Source organism: Megascapheus bottae, chromosome 18 (genome assembly GCF_031878675.1).
Source record: "Megascapheus bottae isolate mThoBot1 chromosome 18, mThoBot2.hap1, whole genome shotgun sequence".
NCBI lineage: Eukaryota > Metazoa > Chordata > Mammalia > Rodentia > Geomyidae > Megascapheus > Megascapheus bottae.
This window is the reverse complement of record NC_143526.1, coordinates 7,460,494-7,481,364: the sequence shown is the minus strand read 5'-3', so window position 1 is coordinate 7,481,364 and position 20,871 is coordinate 7,460,494. Positions and strand designations below refer to the sequence as shown.

General features: G+C 36.9%; 1 protein-coding gene across 50 annotated transcripts in view; it reads left to right on the top strand.

Annotated features, from left to right (window-relative positions):
- The window catches only part of Clasp2 (cytoplasmic linker associated protein 2), a 206,896-nt gene that overhangs the window by 109,315 nt on the left and 76,710 nt on the right, over positions 1-20,871 (top strand). For 40 of the 50 annotated variants that reach the window (XM_090351846.1, XM_090351839.1, XM_090351842.1 and 37 more), the window contains 8 exons: positions 3,328-3,398; positions 4,375-4,434; positions 5,402-5,479; positions 5,965-6,132; positions 8,391-8,446; positions 8,989-9,162; positions 15,637-15,660; positions 17,413-17,430. In XM_090351846.1, the coding sequence (XP_090207972.1) occupies positions 3,328-3,398; positions 4,375-4,434; positions 5,402-5,479; positions 5,965-6,132; positions 8,391-8,446; positions 8,989-9,162; positions 15,637-15,660; positions 17,413-17,430 (649 nt within the window). The remainder of the gene's footprint in view (positions 1-3,327; positions 3,399-4,374; positions 4,435-5,401; positions 5,480-5,964; positions 6,133-8,390; positions 8,447-8,988; positions 9,163-15,636; positions 15,661-17,412; positions 17,431-20,871) is intronic. The other 10 variants (XM_090351849.1, XM_090351844.1, XM_090351848.1 and 7 more) reach the window with 3 other exon arrangements.

Below are 20,871 nucleotides of genomic sequence, written 5' to 3'. Positions count from 1 at the left end.
AATAAGTCATTACTATTTTATTAAGCTCCAAAAAGAAACATACCTTGAGATTTCTTTTTTTCTGATAATAAAATATATACTTATTATAATACATGTAGATAATATAAAAGATTATAAAGCAGATATGCTTGAATATGCAGTATAGTGCATATATTCATATCCATGTATATAGGTATGCATCTTGTATAATCTCAATTATTACAAGCAGCAATAAAAGCAACAAATTCTTAGTTTCTCTCATAATGCATATCTTGAATACAAATTCTCAGCCAGGTGCTGGTGGCTCACACCTGTAATCCTAGCTACTCTGGAGGCTGAGATCTAAGTAGACTCTTTTCTCCAATTAACCTCTCAAAAACCAGAAGTGGCATTGTGGCTTAAGTGGTAGAGCGCTAGCCTTGAGCACAAAGAGGCTCTGGGACAGCACCCAGGCCCTGAGTTAAAGCCCCATGACAATAATTAATTAATTAATTCTCTCCTTTAAATTCTGTTCCTCTTATCTTTCTTTCTTTCGGGAGTTGTGGAGCTTATACTCTGGGCCTGGGGGCTGTCCCTGAGCTCTTCAGTTCAAGGGTAGTGTTCTACCACTTATGCTACTGTGCTACTTCCTTATCATTTTTCTATCATATACTTTTCCAAATCTCTATGCTGTACTAGTGCATCTGTAAGTCACACATAATTGTAAACACTAAATAGAAAATATAAATACTGAATACATACATGTTTTGTGTTTTAATAGTCAAGTTTTTGACTATTGAAATAGTATTTTTACAATTATAAGTTTTTTTTATATTCACTCTCCATCATGCCTATTCCATTTTATCTTCACAATTTAGATATTCTTTATTCTTTATCAGTATTAAGAAAACCTTTATTTACTGGCACTTAAAAAGTAGAGTTCTTGCACAAAGACCCAAGTTGGATTCCTTGATATCACATACATAGAAAAAAGCCAGAAGTGGTGCTTTGGCTCAAGTGGTAGAGCGCTAGCTTTGAGAAAACCCAAGAACAGTACTCAGGCCCTGAGTTCAAGCCTGGGACTGGCAAAAAAAAAGTACATATTTTAGTTGGGTGCTGATGGCTCAGAGTTGTAATACTCAGGAGTCTGAGATCTGAGGATAGTGATTTGAAACCAGACCAAGGCAAGAAAGTCCATGAGACTCTTATCTCTAGTAACAAAAGAGCCAGAAGTAGAGCTTTGGCTAAAGTGGTAGAGCACTAGCCTTAAGCAGCAAAGTTCAAGGTTAGTACCTAGACCCTAAATTCAAGCCCCCGGATCAGCACCAAAGAAAATGTGTATTTTCATGGGTGTAATGTAATGAGTGTAATCCTAGCACTCCAGACTGAAGCAGGAAGATCTTAAGTTCAAGAATAATCTAGACTGCATAGAAAGACCCCATCCCCTATCAAAACAAAAATAAGCCCCTAAAAATTGTATCTCATTCATGCATTTTTTTGTTTCCTTGTATTAGTTACATTACACTAACAAGGGTTTGTTTATTTGTTTTTAGTTTTTGCCAGTCCTAGGGCTTGAACTCAGGGCCTGGGCACTGTCCTTGAGCTTTCTCAGGGCTAGTGCTAAGCACCACTTCTGGCTTTTTCTGTGTATGTGGTACCAAGAAATCTAACTCAGGGCTTTGTACATTCTAGGCAAGCCCTCTATCACTAGGCCACACATCCAGCCCAAAAGTAATTTTAAACTTTCTGACATTTAGCAGTGTATATTGATATGCCCCCTTTTTCCATCCCCCCCTTTTTTTGTTGCCAGTCCCAGGCTTGAGCTTGGTGCCTGAGCACTGTCCTTGAGGGGTCATGTCCCTGAGCTCTTCAGCTTAAGGCTACCACCCTACCTACATTCATTTTTATCTTTGCACATACAAGCATAGGCCAATGTGCCAAGCTGAAAGACTTTTTGTGTGTTCACTTCAGTATCACTTATATTTAGATTTTCAGATTGAAGAATATAGAAGTTTAGCATGACAGCCCAGCCAAAAAAATGAAGCCTCATCTTGCTCAATAAGCCAGGCACCATGATATGCACCTGTGCTCCATACTTAGCAGAGGCATTGATAAGTTCAAGTCTAGGACTACCCCCAGCAAAAATGACTGGCAGTGTGTCTCAATTTTTTCTTTTTGGGGGGGTTTGAACTCTGGGTGTGGGGCGCTGCCCCTGAGCTCTTCAGCTCAAGGCTACCACCCTACCCATAGAGCTGCTGCCCCACTTCCTGTTTTCTAGTGATTAATTGAAGATAAGAGTCTCATGGTCTTTTGTGCCGGGTCAAAGCCAGGGCTGGCTTTGAACCTCTATCCTCAGGTCTCAGCCTCCTGAGTAGCTAGGATTATAGATGTGAACCATTGTTCCCAGCAAAATTTTTTAAAGGAAGAAAAAAAAAAAAAAACAACCTTGTACCCTTATATCTCCAATGCTGGAAGAAGCATTATTTGTGGATAGTCCCTTCAAGGATTGTTCTGCTGAATGGAATAGCCTTTTCCAGAATCTTGCCGCTTTCTCACTATGGCTCATATCCAAAAACTAACTGATATGGAACTATCTGGGACCATTTTAGATCAACTTGGACTATTCTGACCACAATTTTAACTTCACTGGATCTCATCACAGTTTCCTCGGTTGCCTACATCTGTTTTTTTCTTCTCCCTTCCATGGGTGAAAATACCCACGGGTATAATAAATACTCTGCACACTGAGCTCCATCTCAGAGCTTGCCTCCTAGGTAACCCAGCTTGTACTATTAGATTAGAAGACAAATAGATTTATGACATCTACTATTTATGCTATGTAAACATTTTGTGCTGTGTTTTTACTGTTTGTTTCACTGGAAAAAAATATAAAAGTTACTAGTAGACATCACACATGTATATCTACCTGCTTGTATTTGAATTCTAGTAGGTAAGAGTTAGCCAGAATGAAAATTCTGTTGTAATCACCATTTCAAAATGTATTCTCAGTATTTAAGAATATAGATTCACTCTGGTTACCTGTTTTGATGACATGCAGTTATTATTTACCACCAGCAGTAACAAAAGTAGTTCAGAAAGCATGATGGATTCATGTCTGGTTTCTCTGAATACTTCTTTTTCCATAAACTACTTGCCTAGCAGTTGTTTACAGTCATGCAGTTAATTTGTCTTCCATGTATTTATCCTCACCTGTCCTTTTGAAACTATAACCTGATTGCTCTTACTTTAATTTGAAATCTGACTTAGAGTTTTTGTTTTGTCATAACATAGTTATGTAAGGCACACAGAAGAAAGGACTACATGAAGTGCACAGTATTTTTCATCCTTTTTCTGAAACATCTTTTTCAGCATACTCATGTACCTAGGCTTATACCTTTAATAACAAGCAACTGCACATCAAAATCAGTTCCTGTGAGGAGGTGAGCTTTGAAAAATAATTTTAATGTAACTTTCACATTTCATAATGTTTAATTCTTATTTGATATAACAGTTAAAATTGTTAACTAATTCTTAAAATTGCCTTCCAGAAAATCTGTACATTTTAAGCGGGAGTTGTTATAATTTATGTAAGAGAAATGCAGGGAGCTGGAGTCAGGACTTGATTAGTAGAGCATCTGCCTAGCAAACACAAAGTTCTGAGTTCAACTCCCATACTGTTCCTCCTACCAAAAAAAATTGTTTTAAGTTTGAAATTATAATTATATTAATGATTGAAGATTTTAAAAATAAAATCCATTGCATTTGTGGAAATGAGACATGATATGAATGGAGGGTTGGTATCAAGTGCTTCTCATTTATGAACATTGGAATCAAAGCCCTAGCATTAATGTCCCAGCTTTATCACTTTGGGCAAGTTAGATTTTCCTGTTTTTATTAGCTAATTGGTATAATGTGGACTAACAGAGTATATTTGAGAAGGCAAAAATTAATTTATCTTTTGTAAGTTGGGTTTGATTTGACATCCATTGCCTAGGTGGAGATGTTTATGAGCTGGCTAATATTTAACTAAAGCAGAGCCAGTACTAGAAATATAGGATCAGACGTGAGAATTACATCAGATAGTCACAGCTGGATACAAGGTGAGATTGGCTCCACCAGATGAGCAACTATTTTACGGGTAGGTACATAAAAGATGTTAGTAAATTAAAGAAAATCAGGATAGTGATCCAAGGAAGAACCACCTGTAATTGAAAATTAAAGGACTTAGGAGAAAATGTATACAAAATTGCTTTAGAACTATTAGGTTGGACATTAAAATAAGATATTCATTAATTACAATATCTAAAACCCATGCCATATGTTTTAATTCAGGGAACAAAGTATAGAATTATAAAGGAATGCATTAATGTGTTGCTTGATACAATATTTAGTTATAATTTAACTTTTACATTTCAGGCGTTCCTTTGAATTTTTAGATCTGTTGTTACAAGAATGGCAAACTCATTCCTTAGAAAGGTATGCGTTGTATCTGTCCACTCCTATTCCCGTTTCACTCCCCTCCTTATTGTTAGCCAATTCTTTAGAAGCTGAGGGCTTTGGTTTTGCATTGTTTCTCGTTTTATCTACAGACTTTTTGTTCTGGCTTACATTGAATCTGTGGTACTGTGCTCCTCTATGCTTTTATATGAGGCTAGTGTGACTTTCTGCTTTGTAGAGTGGGTGAGTCGGATTCGATTTCTTGGTACCACATACATAGAGAAAAGCCAGAAGTGGTGCTATGGCTCAAGTGGTAGAGCTTTTAGCCTTGAGAAAGTCCAAGGACAGTGCTCAAGGCCAAGGACTGGCAAAAAACAAAAACAAAAAACCCTTTTAGATACTATATGTTCTCATGTTAACTGGATTCTATAAGAAAAAAATTATTTCAGCCTGATAAGGAATTATCAAAAGGAAATTGTATGTGAATGAATTATATGGGGCAAATTTTGAGAACATTACAATCAGACTGGGAGTTTGGCCTAGTGGTAGAGTGCTTGCCTTGCATACATGAAGCCCTGGACTCAATTCTTTGGGACCATATGCACAGAAAAGTCCAGAAGTAGTGCTGTGGCTCAAGTGGTAGATTGCTAGCCTTGAGAAAGCTCAAGGACAGTGTCCAAGCCCTGAGTCGAGCCCCTCGGACTGGTGGAAAAAAAAAAAGAGAAAGAAAGGAAGGAAAGAAAAGAAAAAGAAAATAAACACTATAGTCCTGAGCTGAGGTGTGGCAATGCATGTTTGTAATTCTAGCAATGTGCCTGACTTGTACTAAATATAAATAGTAAGACCCCATTTCAGAAAGAAGGGAGGGATCCTACAATCTTATTTTTTAGACTTAATTTAGTCTTAATTTTTTAGACTCTCCTATCCCTTTGTGATGGATGTTAGAAGTTTTTGTAGCTAACTATATAGAATTATATAAAAATCTAAATTGTTACTTATTTTTTAGACATGCAGCTGTCTTGGTTGAAACTATCAAGAAGGGAATTCATGATGCTGATGCTGAGGCCAGAGTGGAAGCAAGAAAGTAAGTCTATAGTTTATTTTTGTGACAGTTAAAACTTTATTTTAAGCAACTATGTTGGGTAAGTGAAAACACCACAGATGTCCCATTTGTTCCATCAGTATTTAGTGTTTACCTCTTCAGCAAAATTAAGATTGTTTTTTTTCCATATAGTTGTAGAAGACATCTACCAAATAGTCTTGTCATCTGTGTAATTTTTTTTAACAGTTTTGTTATTCTATCATAGTCTATGATTCTACAAAGATTGTATATCTGTAAAAGTGGCTTTGCACAATTCCACATAAATTGTAATTAGTACAGCCAGGTTTTGAACTGTGTTCTGCTTTTCTCAAAGGCCGGCGGTCTTTCCACTGACACTCAATTTAGAAAGTTTGCACTTTTCGTATAGGGGAGATAGTAAAAATACTGTTGAGTTTATATTCACACATTTTGCTGTTAAAGTCTAATCACATAAAGCTCTTATTTATGTGCTGTTTTTTCTTTTGCAGGACCTATATGGGTCTTAGAAACCATTTTCCTGGTGAAGCTGAAACATTATATAATTCCCTTGAGCCATCTTACCAGAAGAGTCTTCAAACTTACTTAAAGAGCTCTGGCAGTGTAGCATCTCTACCACAATCAGACAGGTCTTCATCTAGTTCACAAGAAAGTCTCAAGTAAGGTTATTCAAGTGATAATGACTGATTTGTCCCTTTTTCCCACTCTCCTAAGTTGGGTGGTCAGCATTCTTCTTTCTTTCAGTAAGCTTTGAAAAAATGACTTGATTATGTTTGCTCTTTGATCTGGTGTTTCAAGAGTTGCACTATATGCTATTATAATTTTTTTGTTTTATAAGTCTGTTAATTCATATTTTGTTCCTGAATATTCATATCTATGATGATCTGGGAAGCATTAATTTATATGCATTTTTGATATCTTAAAATATTTAATGTGCCAGGCCCAGTGGCTTATGCTGTAATCCTAACTATTCAGGAAGCTGAAATCTGAGGATCGAGGTTCAAAGCCAGCCCGGGGAACTAAAGACCATGAGACTCTTATCTCCAATTAACCACCAGAAGTGGTGCTGTGGCTCAAGGTGTAGGATGGTAACTTTGAGCCGAAGAGCTCAGAGACAATGCCCAGCATTTAAGTCCCACAACCAGACCAAAAAAAAAAAAATTAATGTATTATGTATGCCACTTTCAGGACATTAACATGAGGGAATTGTAATAAGGACTTAAAAGTCCTCTTCAGTATAAAAATTCCATGCTTTTCTTCCTATCCTTTTGTATAGCTTATGAACGCCTGAGTGATGGAGGCATGGCGTAAGTGGTAAAAACATCTGCTTATCAAGCAAGAGGACTATGCCCAAACCCTGACAACACCAAAAAGAAATGGGGGAGAAATAATGTGGAACTGTAGGAGACAAAATGATCGATTATATAACTTTTCTGTACCTGTTTTCTTGAAGATTTTGACTGTTTTAAATCTTTACTGCCTTAGCAGTGGTAACCCTGCTTTCTATCTTACTAGACCTATGAAATTACAAAGATTTTTGGTTCCTTTTCTGCTTCCTAACAGGGATTCTATGTCCACTTAAAGAGAAAAGTGACTATTGACATGGACTTCACGAACTCTTGTCCTGTGCCAGGAATCTACAGATTTACCTAGGGAAGAATATCAGAATGTTAATTTATCATTTTTGTAATATTTAATATTTTGCTGTTAGCACCCTTCAAAGATTGGTGGTTGCTTTGATAACTTGATTCAAGACAGAATTAAGCTCAGTAGTAGAGTACTTGCCTAGCATGTGCATGGCCCTGACTTCAATCCCTGACATCACTAAAAAAGAAAATAATAAAGGTATTAGTGTAACTTAAAGAACATCTTTTTCGGGCTGGGAGTTTGGCCTGGTGGTTAAAGTGCTTGCCTAGCATGCACAAAGACCCTGATTCGATTCCTTGGTACCACATATATAGCAAAAGCCGGAAGTGGTGCTGAGGCTCAAGTGGTAGAGCTCTAGCCTTGAGAAAGTCCAAGAACAGTGCTCAGGCCCTGAGCTCAAGCCCAGGACTGGCAAAAAAAAAAAAAAAAAGAACATCTTTTTCTACGCTGGATGTGGTGGCACATATTTCCCAGCACTCAGGAGACGAAAGCAAAAACATGTCAAGTTTGTGGCCAACCTGGATTCTATAGTGAACCCTAACAAAAGTCAAAAAGAAAAATATTTTTCTATCTCCTTGCATTAACCTATTTGAGGGTTTTGCTTCTTTTTCTCTTCCACCTTTGGATATGCTAGATCCTTTATTCATGGTCTATAGAGTACCATAGTAACTAAAGATAAATAGTCAAAAATGTTAAGGGAAATAATGTATTCTTTGAGATGATTAGAGAATGACTTACATTCTGTAATTGTACATGTTATTCTCAGCAGCAGCTTAGTCTGTTTTGCTATCCCATCCGTAAAGTACAGTAGCGTTACATGGAAGGTGTGTGTATGGTTTCTACATCGTAACTATAATGGCCACAGCCATTGTCACTTACATGCAAAGCTTTGGGAGTACTGAGCTGCCTGTGGTGCTGTAATAGTCACTGTTCTCTTTTAAGTAAAAATGACTTAGGGTACAGTAGGTGATAGTGCTAGTCCTCAGGTATGCACCATAATGGAAGCTTTGAGATTCAGAGGGAATAGAAGTAACCAGTTCTTTCTTTGCAGCTCTTCCATCTTTCTTCATGGCCAGTTATTTTGTTCTTACTTTATAGCTAGTTGTGACGCTGTTGATATTTGATGATATATCATTAAGAATAGTATTTTAATGTAATTTTTAAAAGGAAGTTTCTTAACTTTTTGGCAAGTAGTATTTCAAAATTAGTTGTTATCTAATGAGCAGTAAATTAAATCTTCTTACTAATAGCATTTCTTTTTGCTTTTCAGTCGCCCTTTTTCTTCCAAATGGTCTACAGCCAATCCTTCCGCTGTGGCTGGAAGAGGTAATTGCCTCTTCTGTTTTTGGTGCTGTCTCTTTTCTGATTTGTTTCATTTCTTTAAAATGCTGGTCATGGCCCTACCAGGTTGATTTCACCATCTAGTAATGTATCATCACCCAAAGTCAATTGAAACTCTTCTTAAGATTGTAAAACTAAGAAGGCAAATTTACCAGAATAGCTCTTCTGGACTTTTCTGATAGTAAAACACAACACTGTTGTCATACCTGGATTATAAATAACTGTACTTCATTTTCTTAACTCTTATGTATCATCTCTTCTAAGAAGAGTGCTATGAATTTTACAATCAAAATTGTCAGGTTTTTTTTTCTATTTTATGAGGGAAATGAAGTAAAGAATATTGAAATTTCCCACAAAACTTAATTGTGTAAGGATTGAAACTGAGTATATGTCCACGTGTCCACTACTTTCTTACTGACTATGTATGTCATCATGAATTTCATGTTCATTCCTAGTAGCTTTAAGTTTGTATACATTTCGTGTTGTTTTCAGTGATTTACATGAAAGATTACCTTTGTCTTCTGTAGTATCAGTGGGCAGCAACAAAGCCAGTTCCCTTCCAGGAAGCCTTCAGCGTTCACGGAGTGACATTGATGTGAATGCTGCAGCTGGTGCCAAGGCACATCATGCTGCTGGACAGTCTGTGCGAAGTGGGAGGTTAGGGGCAGGAGCCCTGAATCCTGGATCCTATGCATCTCTAGGTAAGATGGGTAGTCAGTGATAATAGCACCATCTTCTCTCCTGGGTCTCAGTGGAGACAAAGCAATATATTGTAATTTATTTCTATTCTTTCCCATTAAGGATAGTCATATGGGATTCTGTACTGGGGTGCAGTTCTGAAGTATCTGAGTTGCTTTACCTCCACTTTTCTCATCTTCTTCCTCATCTTGATCAAAGAAACAGTTGAGTCCAAATTTGTTTCTATTCTGTTTTGTTGTCCCTAAATATAAAAGCTAGGAAAAGGTTAGTTATACTTACCAAATGACTATTCCATGCTCCATTTTGGTTTCTCGTGGATAGCTCTGGTGGAACACTGAACAGCACATCATTAGAACGCTGTTTTGTTTTGTTTTGTTTTTTTGTTTTTGCCAGTCCTGGGCTTGGGCTCAGGGCTTGAACACTGTCCTTGGACTTTCTCAAGGCTAGCACTCTACCACTTGAGCCTTAGCACCACTTCCGGCTTTTTGCTATGTATGTGGTACCAAGGAATTGAATCCAGGTCTTCATGGATGCTAGGCAAGCACTCTACCACTAGGCCAAACTCCTGGCCCCAGAACTCCAGTTTTTTAAGTAAGAGCAATGTTCAAACAGGAGATATTTTTAGACTCCACCTTATATTATGATATATCCTTATATATACTATTTAAAAATTAGAAAGTTATGTTTTCAACAAAGATAAGATGAGACAGCCTATCAAACAATATGTTCATTACTTTCTATGAAAGTTTATATAAAGAACTAGAATAATACAAAGATTTTAATAGGTTGATTTATTGTATGAATAGGTTGATTAGTGCTTCTAAATTTTCAGAAAACATTTTAGAATTTAGAAGAAGTATTTAGGAATACCATTTTGGTATATGAAAATCACTCAGCATACTATGCCATATTAATGAAATACAAGGTAAAAACCACACGATCATTTCAGTAGCTACAGAAAAAGTGTTAGATGAAATCTATCATCCCTTTTTGTTTAAAAAAAAGCCAACAAACTGAAAATAGATGGGAATTTTCTCAACTGAATGAAGAGCAAATTTGAAAAATTCAGTTAATTTTATACTGAACAAATAAAAGATACTTTTTCCTTATATTAATAGCAGGTTATAATTGTCCACTTTATCCTTTTCTATTCAGCAATGTTATAGAGCTTTTAGCCAAGGCAGTTATGCAAGAGAAAGAAATCAAAATATCCAGACTAGATAAAGCACAGCTACTAAAATAGAAAGACAGACAACCAACTGGGAAAAGATATTTACCAATAATACATCAGACAAATGCTTAATATTCAGTATCTACGGGGAACCCAAGAAAGTAATCCCCCCCAAACCCAATAAACCAATCACTAAATGGGTAAGGGAACTAAAGAGAGACTTATCAAAAGAAGAGGTTAAAATGGCGGAAAAGCATATTAGAAAATGGTCATAATGGAAATGCACATAAAAACAATCCTAAGATACCACCTTACCCCAATAAGAATGGCCAAGAGTTTGAGTTCAGACAGTGATAGATGCTGGCAGGGTTGTGGAGAAAAGGAAACTCTACTGTACTGCTGGTGGGATTGTAAGCAAGTTCAGCCACTCTGGAAAGCAGTATGGAGGTTTCTTAAAGAAGTGAAAATAGACCTTCCCTATGATCTCGCCATACCACTCCTGGGCATCTATCCTGAACATCATAACCCAGGTATGATAAGGACACCTGCTCAGTGCTATTCACAATAGTCAAACGATGGAAACAATCCAGATGGCCTACTGCAGATGAATTGATACAAAAAATGTGATATATATATATATAGATATATAGATATATACACACACACACACACACACACTCAATGGAATTCTACATAGCCAACAGGCAAGATAAAATAATGGCATTTGCAGGAAAGTGGATGACTCTAGAATGAATCATGTTGAGTGAGACAAGTCAAGACCAAAGGAATAAAAGGCGCATGGTATCCTTAATATGTGGCTATTAGATTCAAATGTCAATAAATTCTTTAATAAAAAAAAAATCAGGGTTGTGGGGACTGGAAGTGTAGCCTAGTGGTAGAGTGCTCACCTAGCATGCACAAAGCCCTGGGTTCAATTCCTCATTACCACATACTCAGAAAAAGCTGGAAGTGGTGCTGGGCGCATGTGACAGAGTGCTAGCAAAAATTGTCCATGGGGCCAGGAGTTTGGCTTAGTGGTAGAGTGCTTGCCTAACATGCACAAAGACTCGGGTTCAATCCCTCGGTACTCGGTACCACATACATAGGGGGAAAAAAAGGCAGAAGTGGTCCTGTGGCTCAGGTGGTAGAGTTCTAGCCTTGAGAAAAAAAACCAAGGACAATGCTCAGGCTCTGAGCTCAAGGCCCAGGCCGGGGGGGGGGTGGGGTGGGGGGGGGAGGATTGTCCAAAGACACTGCTCGTGCCCTGAGTTCAAGCCCCAGGACTGGGGAAAAGTTAGAAAAAAAAAATCAGGGTGGGAAATAGCATGCCGCTAGGCACCAATAACACGCATCTAGCTACTCTGGTGGCAAAGATCTGAGAATCACTGTTCAAAGCCAGCCTGGGCAGGCAGATGTAAGATGCTCTTTTTTTTTTTTCGGGGGGCAGGGGGAAGGTCGTCAGCAATCGGACTTGAACTCTGGGCCTGGGCGCTGTTCCTGAGCTCTTCAGCTCAAGGCTACCGGCCTACCCCTTGAGACACAGCCCCACTTCCCATTTTCTAGTGATTAATTGGAGATAAGAGTCTCACGTTTTAGTGCTGGCTTTGAACTGTGATCCTCAGATCTCAGCCTCCAGAGTAGTTAGAATTACAGGTGTGAGCTACTGCACCCTGCTTAAGATACTCTTACCTTCAGTTAACCAGCAAAACACTGAAAATGGAGGTGTGACTCAAGTAGAACTTCAGCCTTGAGCAAAAAAGTCAAAAGGCTCTTGAATCTCCAGAAGGTATATACATACAGAATAATATAGCATACAGTATAAGAAAAAAATATTTGTGAATAATATCAAATTAAAACATGTCCTATTAGGGAAATTAACTCTTGGAACTCAGTTGTAAAAGATAATCTTTTTTTAAAAATGGAAAAGAAAGTCTGGGAGTTTGGCCTAGTGATAAAGTCCTTGAGTAGCATGCATGAAGACCCATGTTTGATTTCTTGGTACCACATACATAGAAAAGGCTGGAAGTGGTACTGTGGCTCAAGTGTTAGAGCTCTAGCCTTGGAAAGCCCAAGGACAGTGCTCACGTGAGTTCAAAACCAGGAGAGAGAGAGAGAATTTGACTTCTCTCCAGTGAAATTATAAAGATGGCCAGCAAACATATAAAAATATCAGAATTATTAGTCATTACAAAAGTATATATCAAAACCACAATGAGATACAACTTAATAAATACCCTTTGGGATACCTACAAATCAGAAAGACAGACAATAACAACTGTTATGTAAGAGGCAGAGAACCCTTACATAATGCTGATAGTTGTGTACATGATGCAGCCACTTTGAAATAATGTGGCAATCTCTCAAAGGCTTACCATATAATTACCAGAGGACTTAGCAGTTCTAGTCTACATGGTCCATGCGAGTTACAGAAATAGGTTCTTATAAAAATTTGTATGTGAATGTTCATAGCAACAGAATTCATAGTAGTCAAGAAAGAAGAACAAACTCATTTGTTCAACTGGTGAACAGTAAAGTGAGATTTATTCATGAAATGTACTATTAATTATAAAAATTCATGCCATGAAATGCATGCACAGGATGCAGTATTAAATGCTGAACATCCCTGCTTTTTTTGTTTTTATAATCTTTTAATGAGTCCTTTGTTAGCAAAGATATCATGAGTGTTCGAAATTTACCCTTTATCTTAATGAAAATGTAGCTTGTGTTATGAGGTACTTATTAATTTATATTAAGGCAACATGTGTACATATATATAGACATATGTACATAATACACATATTTTAATACACATTTTTAAACAGAATCAACTTCAAATTCATAATAAAGTCAGAAAGACCCACCGTATTATGTTTGCAGTTCCATGTAGTGGTTAGAATAGCTAAATTCACAATTTTACTAAGTGTATTTGTCTTGGCAGATACTTGTGGTGAAATAAGGCAAGGTAGCTAATGATATAATAAGATACCTTGGGGAGTGATGGAAGTATTGACTTAATTTGTTTCTTTTGGTTGTGTAGTACATGATTTACTTGTTTTATTAGAGAAGGAAAGATAGCTCCTTGCCATTTATTTATGTATTGGGCTATTTATTGTCTTTAAGTAGTTGTAGAGTTTTCAATTCAACATCTCAGTTTATGAGTGCAATGCATCTTGATCACCTTTCTTTTTTTTTCCATCAGACCCCAGTTTAATTTGGGGGACATTCAGCTGCTGCTGGCTTATTACTGTTTCTAGGATTTGATGTTCCTGTTCCCTTAACTCTCTCCCTTTCTACTTTAAAACCACCTCACTGCCCTGTATTCACCCTATTATGCAGTAACCTTATATACTTATGATCTGTGGACTCTTTCCTTCAACTTTTATTCTTGTTTCTCATGGCTGGACATAACACGGCTCAGAAGTAATATTTTATATGCTTCTGAACTAAGAGTCAGTATGTCAGTAGGTTAATGAATTGCAAAGCCAAAGTTTTATTAAGTTTTATGAAATCAGTTTGAGACCTCACAATGGAAGTGTTCAGGACATAGATAGGATACGGTAGTACAGAAATCAGGAGAGAGAGCTGTCAATATTAAACACTGTATATTCCTTAATTGTTACTGGTTTGTTTTTGTTTCCCCTAAAATACTAAATTCTTTGTCAATAAGGTTATCATGAGTGTTTTGAAATTTATCTTTTAACTATGAAGAGAAGATTGGTGTGATACGAAGTAGGCAGAAATTCATATGAAGTAAACATGTATGCATATTTGTGAATATTCTCATAAACTTATAACAGTTTATAGAACTGCTTGAATAGGAACCAAATTGTTTCAATAAAGTCAAATGAATAGAAATTGGATTTCAGTCTATTGAACTTGGGAGGAGAATCAGTGTAATCTGTGTGTAGGTGCTTAATGGTCAAGAAAGGAGTGACGAGGACATTAGTAACTAATGTTTGTAATCCTAGCTCCTTGATGCATAGGAAGCAGAGATCAGGAGGGTTGGTTGAGGTCAATATAGGTAAAAAGTGCTTAAGTCCCTATCTCAACCAATAAAAGAACAGGTGTGGAAGTTTATTCCTATTATCCCAAAAATGTAGAACACATAATGGGAAAATCACACTAATCAAGCCAGACATAATGGTGAGAGAGACCCTATATCAAAAGTCACAAATGGGGGTTTAAAGGCATGATTCAGGTCACATAACACCACCCTGTGAGCGAAAGCAAGCCTCAGATACCCAGCCCTCATCCCAACACAAGCAAAAAAAAAAATGTAAGGGAGGGGCGCAAAATGGGCTGAGACTGGGGCTAAAGTGATAGGGTTTCTACTTAACAAGCTTTAGGCCTTGCAGTAGTATCACAAAGAGGGATGAGAAAGGAGTAAAGTGCTAAAAGAGTACTTTTATTATCTGTAATTTATTTATGTATTTGTTCGTTTGTTTATTTTGGCCAGTCCTGGGGCTTTCTTGAGGCTAAAGCTCTACCACTTGAGCCACAGCACCACCTCCAGCTTTTTCTATGTATGTGGTAATGAGGAATCGAACCTGGGTCTTCATGCATGCTAGGCAAGCCCTCTACCACTAGGCCAAATTCCCGGCCCTAGTTTTTTTTTTTTTCTTAATTATTCAAGTTAAATATGTTTGTATACTAGCATGGTAAGTTGGTAGAAGAAAGAAATGCAAGAATGTAAGAGATTTCATGGCATAGTTCCTGTATACGACAGGGAGACTTTGATATAGAAAGCATAGGATCACTGTGGAGAAGGATCACTAGTTTCACTGAACAAGGAGAGTAGTAGGTTCTGAATACAGTATTTGTAGGGATAGGTTTAAAGGACGTTTTTACCTTCTGTCTGAGGAGTCAGTTTGGGATCATGTGCCAAGAGGTGACTTTACAATAAACATTAAAGGAATACAAGAGAGAAAACTCTCTTAAACTTCCCACAGCCATCTATGTGTTTGGGAACTCATGTAAGAGTCCTTAGAGGCAGCTGTTTCATCGCTGAGATTTATGAGAACAAAAGGGTACCCAAACTAGGTAGTCAGATCTTTACCAATGCCAGATACCAGGATGCATGCTTACATGGTTGTGTAATTTGCTCTACGAAGTAGAAAACTAAACGAAGAGAATTGTTCAGCCAGATGTGATTGAGGTTATAAGGGATGACAGTGCATGGATAAGCAAGAAGGCAGTAAAACATTTGTGCAATGAATTCTCTTTCAAGGAAGTTTTTAGGGATTATAAAATCATTTTTCTAATATTCTAAGTTTTCCTCTGTTCCCTGCTTGCTCTTTCATCAAAGAGGATACTTCTGACAAGATGGATGGTAAGAACTTCTTTTTATAATTATACTGCACATTTATATCTTTTAGGTCCTTGTTCATTTTTCTCTAAAGTTCAGAAAATAGGCTACTTATTTACCAAGAGCCTTAATCTGATAATGGCTACATGATTCTTACGTTGAATTTTGGGTTAGGTGTGTCCATTTTTTTATTGTCTTATTTACTCAAATAATACCTTTCTGCTTGTTGTAATACAAAGCAATTGCCTTAAACATTTTACGTGAACTATTTAGAATGTGTCTCTGAATGTTTGTTTTTTTAAATTGTTCTGTCTATAATATTTGACTCAGAAAAATGGGAAGGAATCACCTAAGTCATTGCAACCAGTACTTTTGTTTGCTAACTCTGATGTAGAGGAACAAATGACATTTGACATCTTACAAATGATTATTTATGAAAATGAAATGTAAGCTACAAATACTGTTTTTTTTAAACTACCATTTAATCAAAACTAAATTTAAGGTGTGCCAGTAGTCAAATGATTACTGTTTATCTTTCATTCCTTGCTTCAGTAGCAATCCTTGGTCTGATTCTAGCAGCACATTATCTCTACTTTATCTTCATGATTTCAGATTCACAGTGTTTTTCTATAGAAGTAAGTCTATAAGTCACTTCATGAGATCTAGGAAAAAATGAGACCCTCTGTGTTCTCTGTCCATTTTCATATAAATTCTTAGAGTTGATGTATATATCTTCCATTTTAATAAAATGGAACATTTAATTTTGAGTATGTGCATATCTGTTATATTTGTCTCTCTTTGATATGATCAAAGTTTCATTAAAAGTATGAATAAAAAGACACTACTGCTTTCTGTATATCATACCCTTGCTGTCCCTTCTGCACTCTAATTTCCTAGATTCTCTAGAAAAAAAAACAACCACTCTGATTAAAATATTTTCTTATTTGGGTGAGAAATATCAACTAATGTGAGGTGTCACCCATGTCATCTGAAGCGTTACTTTCACTAAGGTTTAATCGTGTATTTTCAAGATACACACTGAGTCATGTGTATTATTCCCTTTATTAGGGAGCTATATGTGCCTTGATTATTGTGGGTAGGTTTCACTAAATCTTAGGGAATACACATAAATATTAAGTAAAAAGCTGCTTATTTGGATTGGTAATTCTTTAGCTTTGTATGTACTTTGATGAAAAGACTGAGTAAATGAGGCCTAGATTCTGAATTAAATTTCCATAGTTTTCTATTTGTTTTCTATTTGTTCTTTTATGCCCTACATTTTGGATACACACACACACACAAAATATATTTCTACTCTATTCTCCTTCACTTGGAAATGGGTACTGATGTTTCACATCTATACTCCTTGCTGCTTAAGAGCCTACGGATGGAAGGATTGCAGTTTGAAGTCTGCTATAACAGAGTCCTATAGCTCAGTGGTAGAACACTGCCTAGTAAGCATGAGGTCGTGGGTTCAAACCACAGTGCTGTCTCTACCCCATGAAACTTCATTTGCAAAAAAAAAAGTAACTACAGAGTTGTATTTCTTGTATTAATTTCTCCAATTCTTGCCATTTCCAATTTTAACAGTGAAAGAAGTAGAAAGTCACTAGAATGTTGCCATTTTCAGTTGTCTAGTTTTACTTTTTCACAAATTCTATCACACTGAAAAGTATGTGTTTCGTTTTTAATTTTTCATTTTACTCTTGGGCCGGGGGTGTGAGGTAGCAGCATTGGCAGAATTTGTTGAAATACTGTTTTATTTCTCTTATTTAGGAACAGCATCTGAAGATGGTAAGAAATATACATTTTGTTAGTAATATAAACACCTCTATATTACTTTCTTCCTTACTAGGAATTAAATATTAAAACTCAAACAGGCTAATTTATTTGCAAATCTTCATAATTTGCCAGTTCTCCATTTGGTTGTCTAAGTTATATATGTGGATTTTTTTTTAATTCTTCATCTTCAGTTTTGCTTTTTATCTTGGATCATCTCACACTGGAAAAACATGTTTAACACATTTAATATTATTGAGCATAGAATTAATACTTGATTTCATCTTTTCCATTAATTATATTAAAATGGGGGGGTTGTTTTTTAGTTAATGATTCGTTTCTACTTTGCAGGAGCATGTGTCATTACTTTATCATTGCAGTTTTAAAGCTTTATTGTATTTTTGAAATATATCTTTTATTTTCAAAATCAGTAACTAAAGAGTTACTTTGCTTCTTCAAATTGACTTTTATATTTATTTTTCCCTCAAACTGTCTTAGTAGAGCCTTGACTTAAAACACAAATTTCTCCACTGAGTTTTGCATAGATGACATTTTCTTATATCCAGAACTAAATAGGCTTAACTTCTTATGGTCTGATATTTATTAAGTTGTATTGATTCTGTAAACTTCAGATGTAGACTGAAGTATCTATAAAAAGATGTTTTCTGACACTGTGGCAACTAATGGCAGTGTATGGTAATTTGGTCTCTTTATTTTTGTTACTACTTTTAAGGTCATTGGATCTTACTTAAAACAAACTTTGTTTAAAACAGACTCTGTTGTAAAACACTCTATAAAACTATTGGTTCATTAGGATCCCTTGAAGCTGATTGGATGCTAGGACCCTTCCAGTGTTGTTGTCTTAATTCTTACCACTCTCTTCCCTCACCAATTCCTTAATTTTATACTCCAGTATATTTTTTCCTAGTTAATATGGTCATATCTGGCTAGCCAAAATTTTTTATGTTCTGTACACATTGTACTGTTCCATTAAAAAGGATTCTGAGCCCTTTTTTTCCAGAATGTTTGGTGTTGGTTCTGATTTCTTTGATGATACTATATGAGAATATCAAAGTACCTGATGATATGCCTTTTGTTTTGTTTTTTGTTTTTTGTTTGTCCTCAGTTGTGGGGCTTAGACTCTAGACCTCGGCTTTGTCCCTGAGTTCTTCAGCTCAAGACTAACAGCCCTTCCCCTAGAGCCATAGCGCCACTTCCCCATTTTCTAATGGTTAATTGGAGATAAGAGTCTCACAGTCTTTAGTGCCTAGGCTGGCTTTGAACTGAAATCCTCAGATCTTAGTCTCCGGAGTAGTAATATGCTTCTCTCTCTCTCTCTCTCTCTCTCTCTCTCTCTCTCTCTCTCTCTCTCTCTCTCTCTCTCTCTCTCTCTCTGTCTCTCTCTCTCTCTCTCTCTCTCTCTCTCTCTCTCTCTCTCTCTCTCTCTCTCTCTCTCTCTCTCTGTCTCTCTCTCTCTGTCTCTCTCTCTGTCTCTCTCTCTGTCTGTCTCTCTCTCTCTGTCTCTCTGTCTCTCTCTCTGTCTCTCTCTGTCTGTCTCTCTCTCTCTGTCTCTCTCTCTCTGTCTCTCTCTCTGTCTCTCTCTCTCTCTGTGTCTCTCTCTCTGTCTCTCTCTCTCTCTGTGTCTCTCTCTGTGTCTCTCTCTCTGTCTCTCTCTGTTTCTCTCTCTCTCTCTCTCTCTCTCTCTCTCTCTCTCTCTCTCTCTCTCTCTCTCTCTCTCTCTCTCTCTCTCTCTCTCTCTCTCTTTCTGTCATATGGCTTGAACCCCAGGGCCTGGGTGCTTTCCCTGAGCTTTTGTGCTCATTGCTACCATTCTGCCACTTTGAGCCATAGCTCCACTTCCAGATTTTTAGTGGTTAATTGAAGATAAGACTTACAGACTTTACTGTCTGGGCCAGCTACCAACCATGATCCTTCAATCTTAACCTCTTGAGTACCTAGGGTTACAATCATGTGCCACCAATGCCCAGCTAAAAGGCATTTTTACCGTTTTGTTTTTGTTTTTGTTTTTTGTTTTTTGCCAGTCCTGGGCTTGGGCTCAGGGCCTGAGCACTGTCCTTGGGCTTTCTCAAGGCTAGAGCTCTACCACTTGAGCCTCAGCACCACTTACAGCTTTTTGCTATGTATGTGGGGTACTGAGGAATTGAACCCAGGTCTTCATGCATGCTAGGCAAGCACTCTACCACTAGGCCATACTCCTGGCCCCTTTACTGCTTATTTTTACCAATAGTAACTTCCTGGAACCCTTAAATAAACTTACTCCCTTTGGTTTAAGAATTTTAATGGAAGGGGAGGATATTTGTGGCCTAATTTTATAGAAAGGGATGAGGGTGTGGCAGGGGAAAGAGTAATACAGCTAAGAAGAAAAAAATAAATATAGTGAGAAAAATTCTGGCTCATATGATAAGTATTTCTTTTACTTATTTTCTAAATGGAATTGGCTCAGAAAGAAAAGTGTTAAATATTATCCATATACATCTGTTGTTATCTGATATAAAAAGATTAAACATTTTGCTGGGCCCTCGTGGTTTGTGCCTGTAGTTTTAATAAGGAGACTGAAGTCTGAGTATCCTAGTTCAAAGACAGCCTGGATAGGAAAGTCCCTGAGACTTCAAATTAACCACCAAAAGGCCAGAAATGGAGCTGTGACTTATGTGGTAGTGCACTACTCTTGACCAAAATAGCCCAGGGCACATAGGCCCTAAGTTCAAACACAAAGACTGGCACCAAAAAAAGTATGTGTGCGTGTGTATGTGTGACATATATGTGTGTGTATATGTATATATATATACACATATACATATGCATATAGATAATATTTTGCCAATACTTTCTGCCAATTCCTTTAGAGGTATATTTTCTATTTAAATATTAAGTTGTTATTTCTAAGATTAGCTTTATATTTAAAGCTGTAGAATGAGTTTGAGAATAATTCAATTTCTTCAAAACTGTGATTGCTAAATTAACAATTATGAATGAAAAACTGGTTTTCCTTTATTCTCCCCCTTGACAGAAAGTTAGTTTGTAGTACAGCACATTAAAAAATCAAACAAGAAGTGGCACTGTGGCTCAAGTGGTAGAATGATATCCTTGAGCTGAAGAACACTGGGATAGCACCCAAGTCTAGAGTTCAAACCCCATAACCAACCAAAAAAAAAAAAAAAAAAAACAGTCCAACAAATAGACACTAGTGATTCATGCCTAAAAAGCACAGGGCAAATTATAAAAGTTCAAAACCTGTCTGGGCAGAAAAGTTCACAAGGCCCTTAGCCAATAGCAGGGTATACTGGTGTGTACCTGTCATCACAGCTACCATAGGACCCCTAAAATGGGTAGATAATATCTCAAAAGTAACCAGCACAATAAAAGAGGTGGAGGCATAATTCAGCAGTAGAGTGCGTACTTAGCAAGTGCAAGGCCCAAAGTTCAAACCCCAAT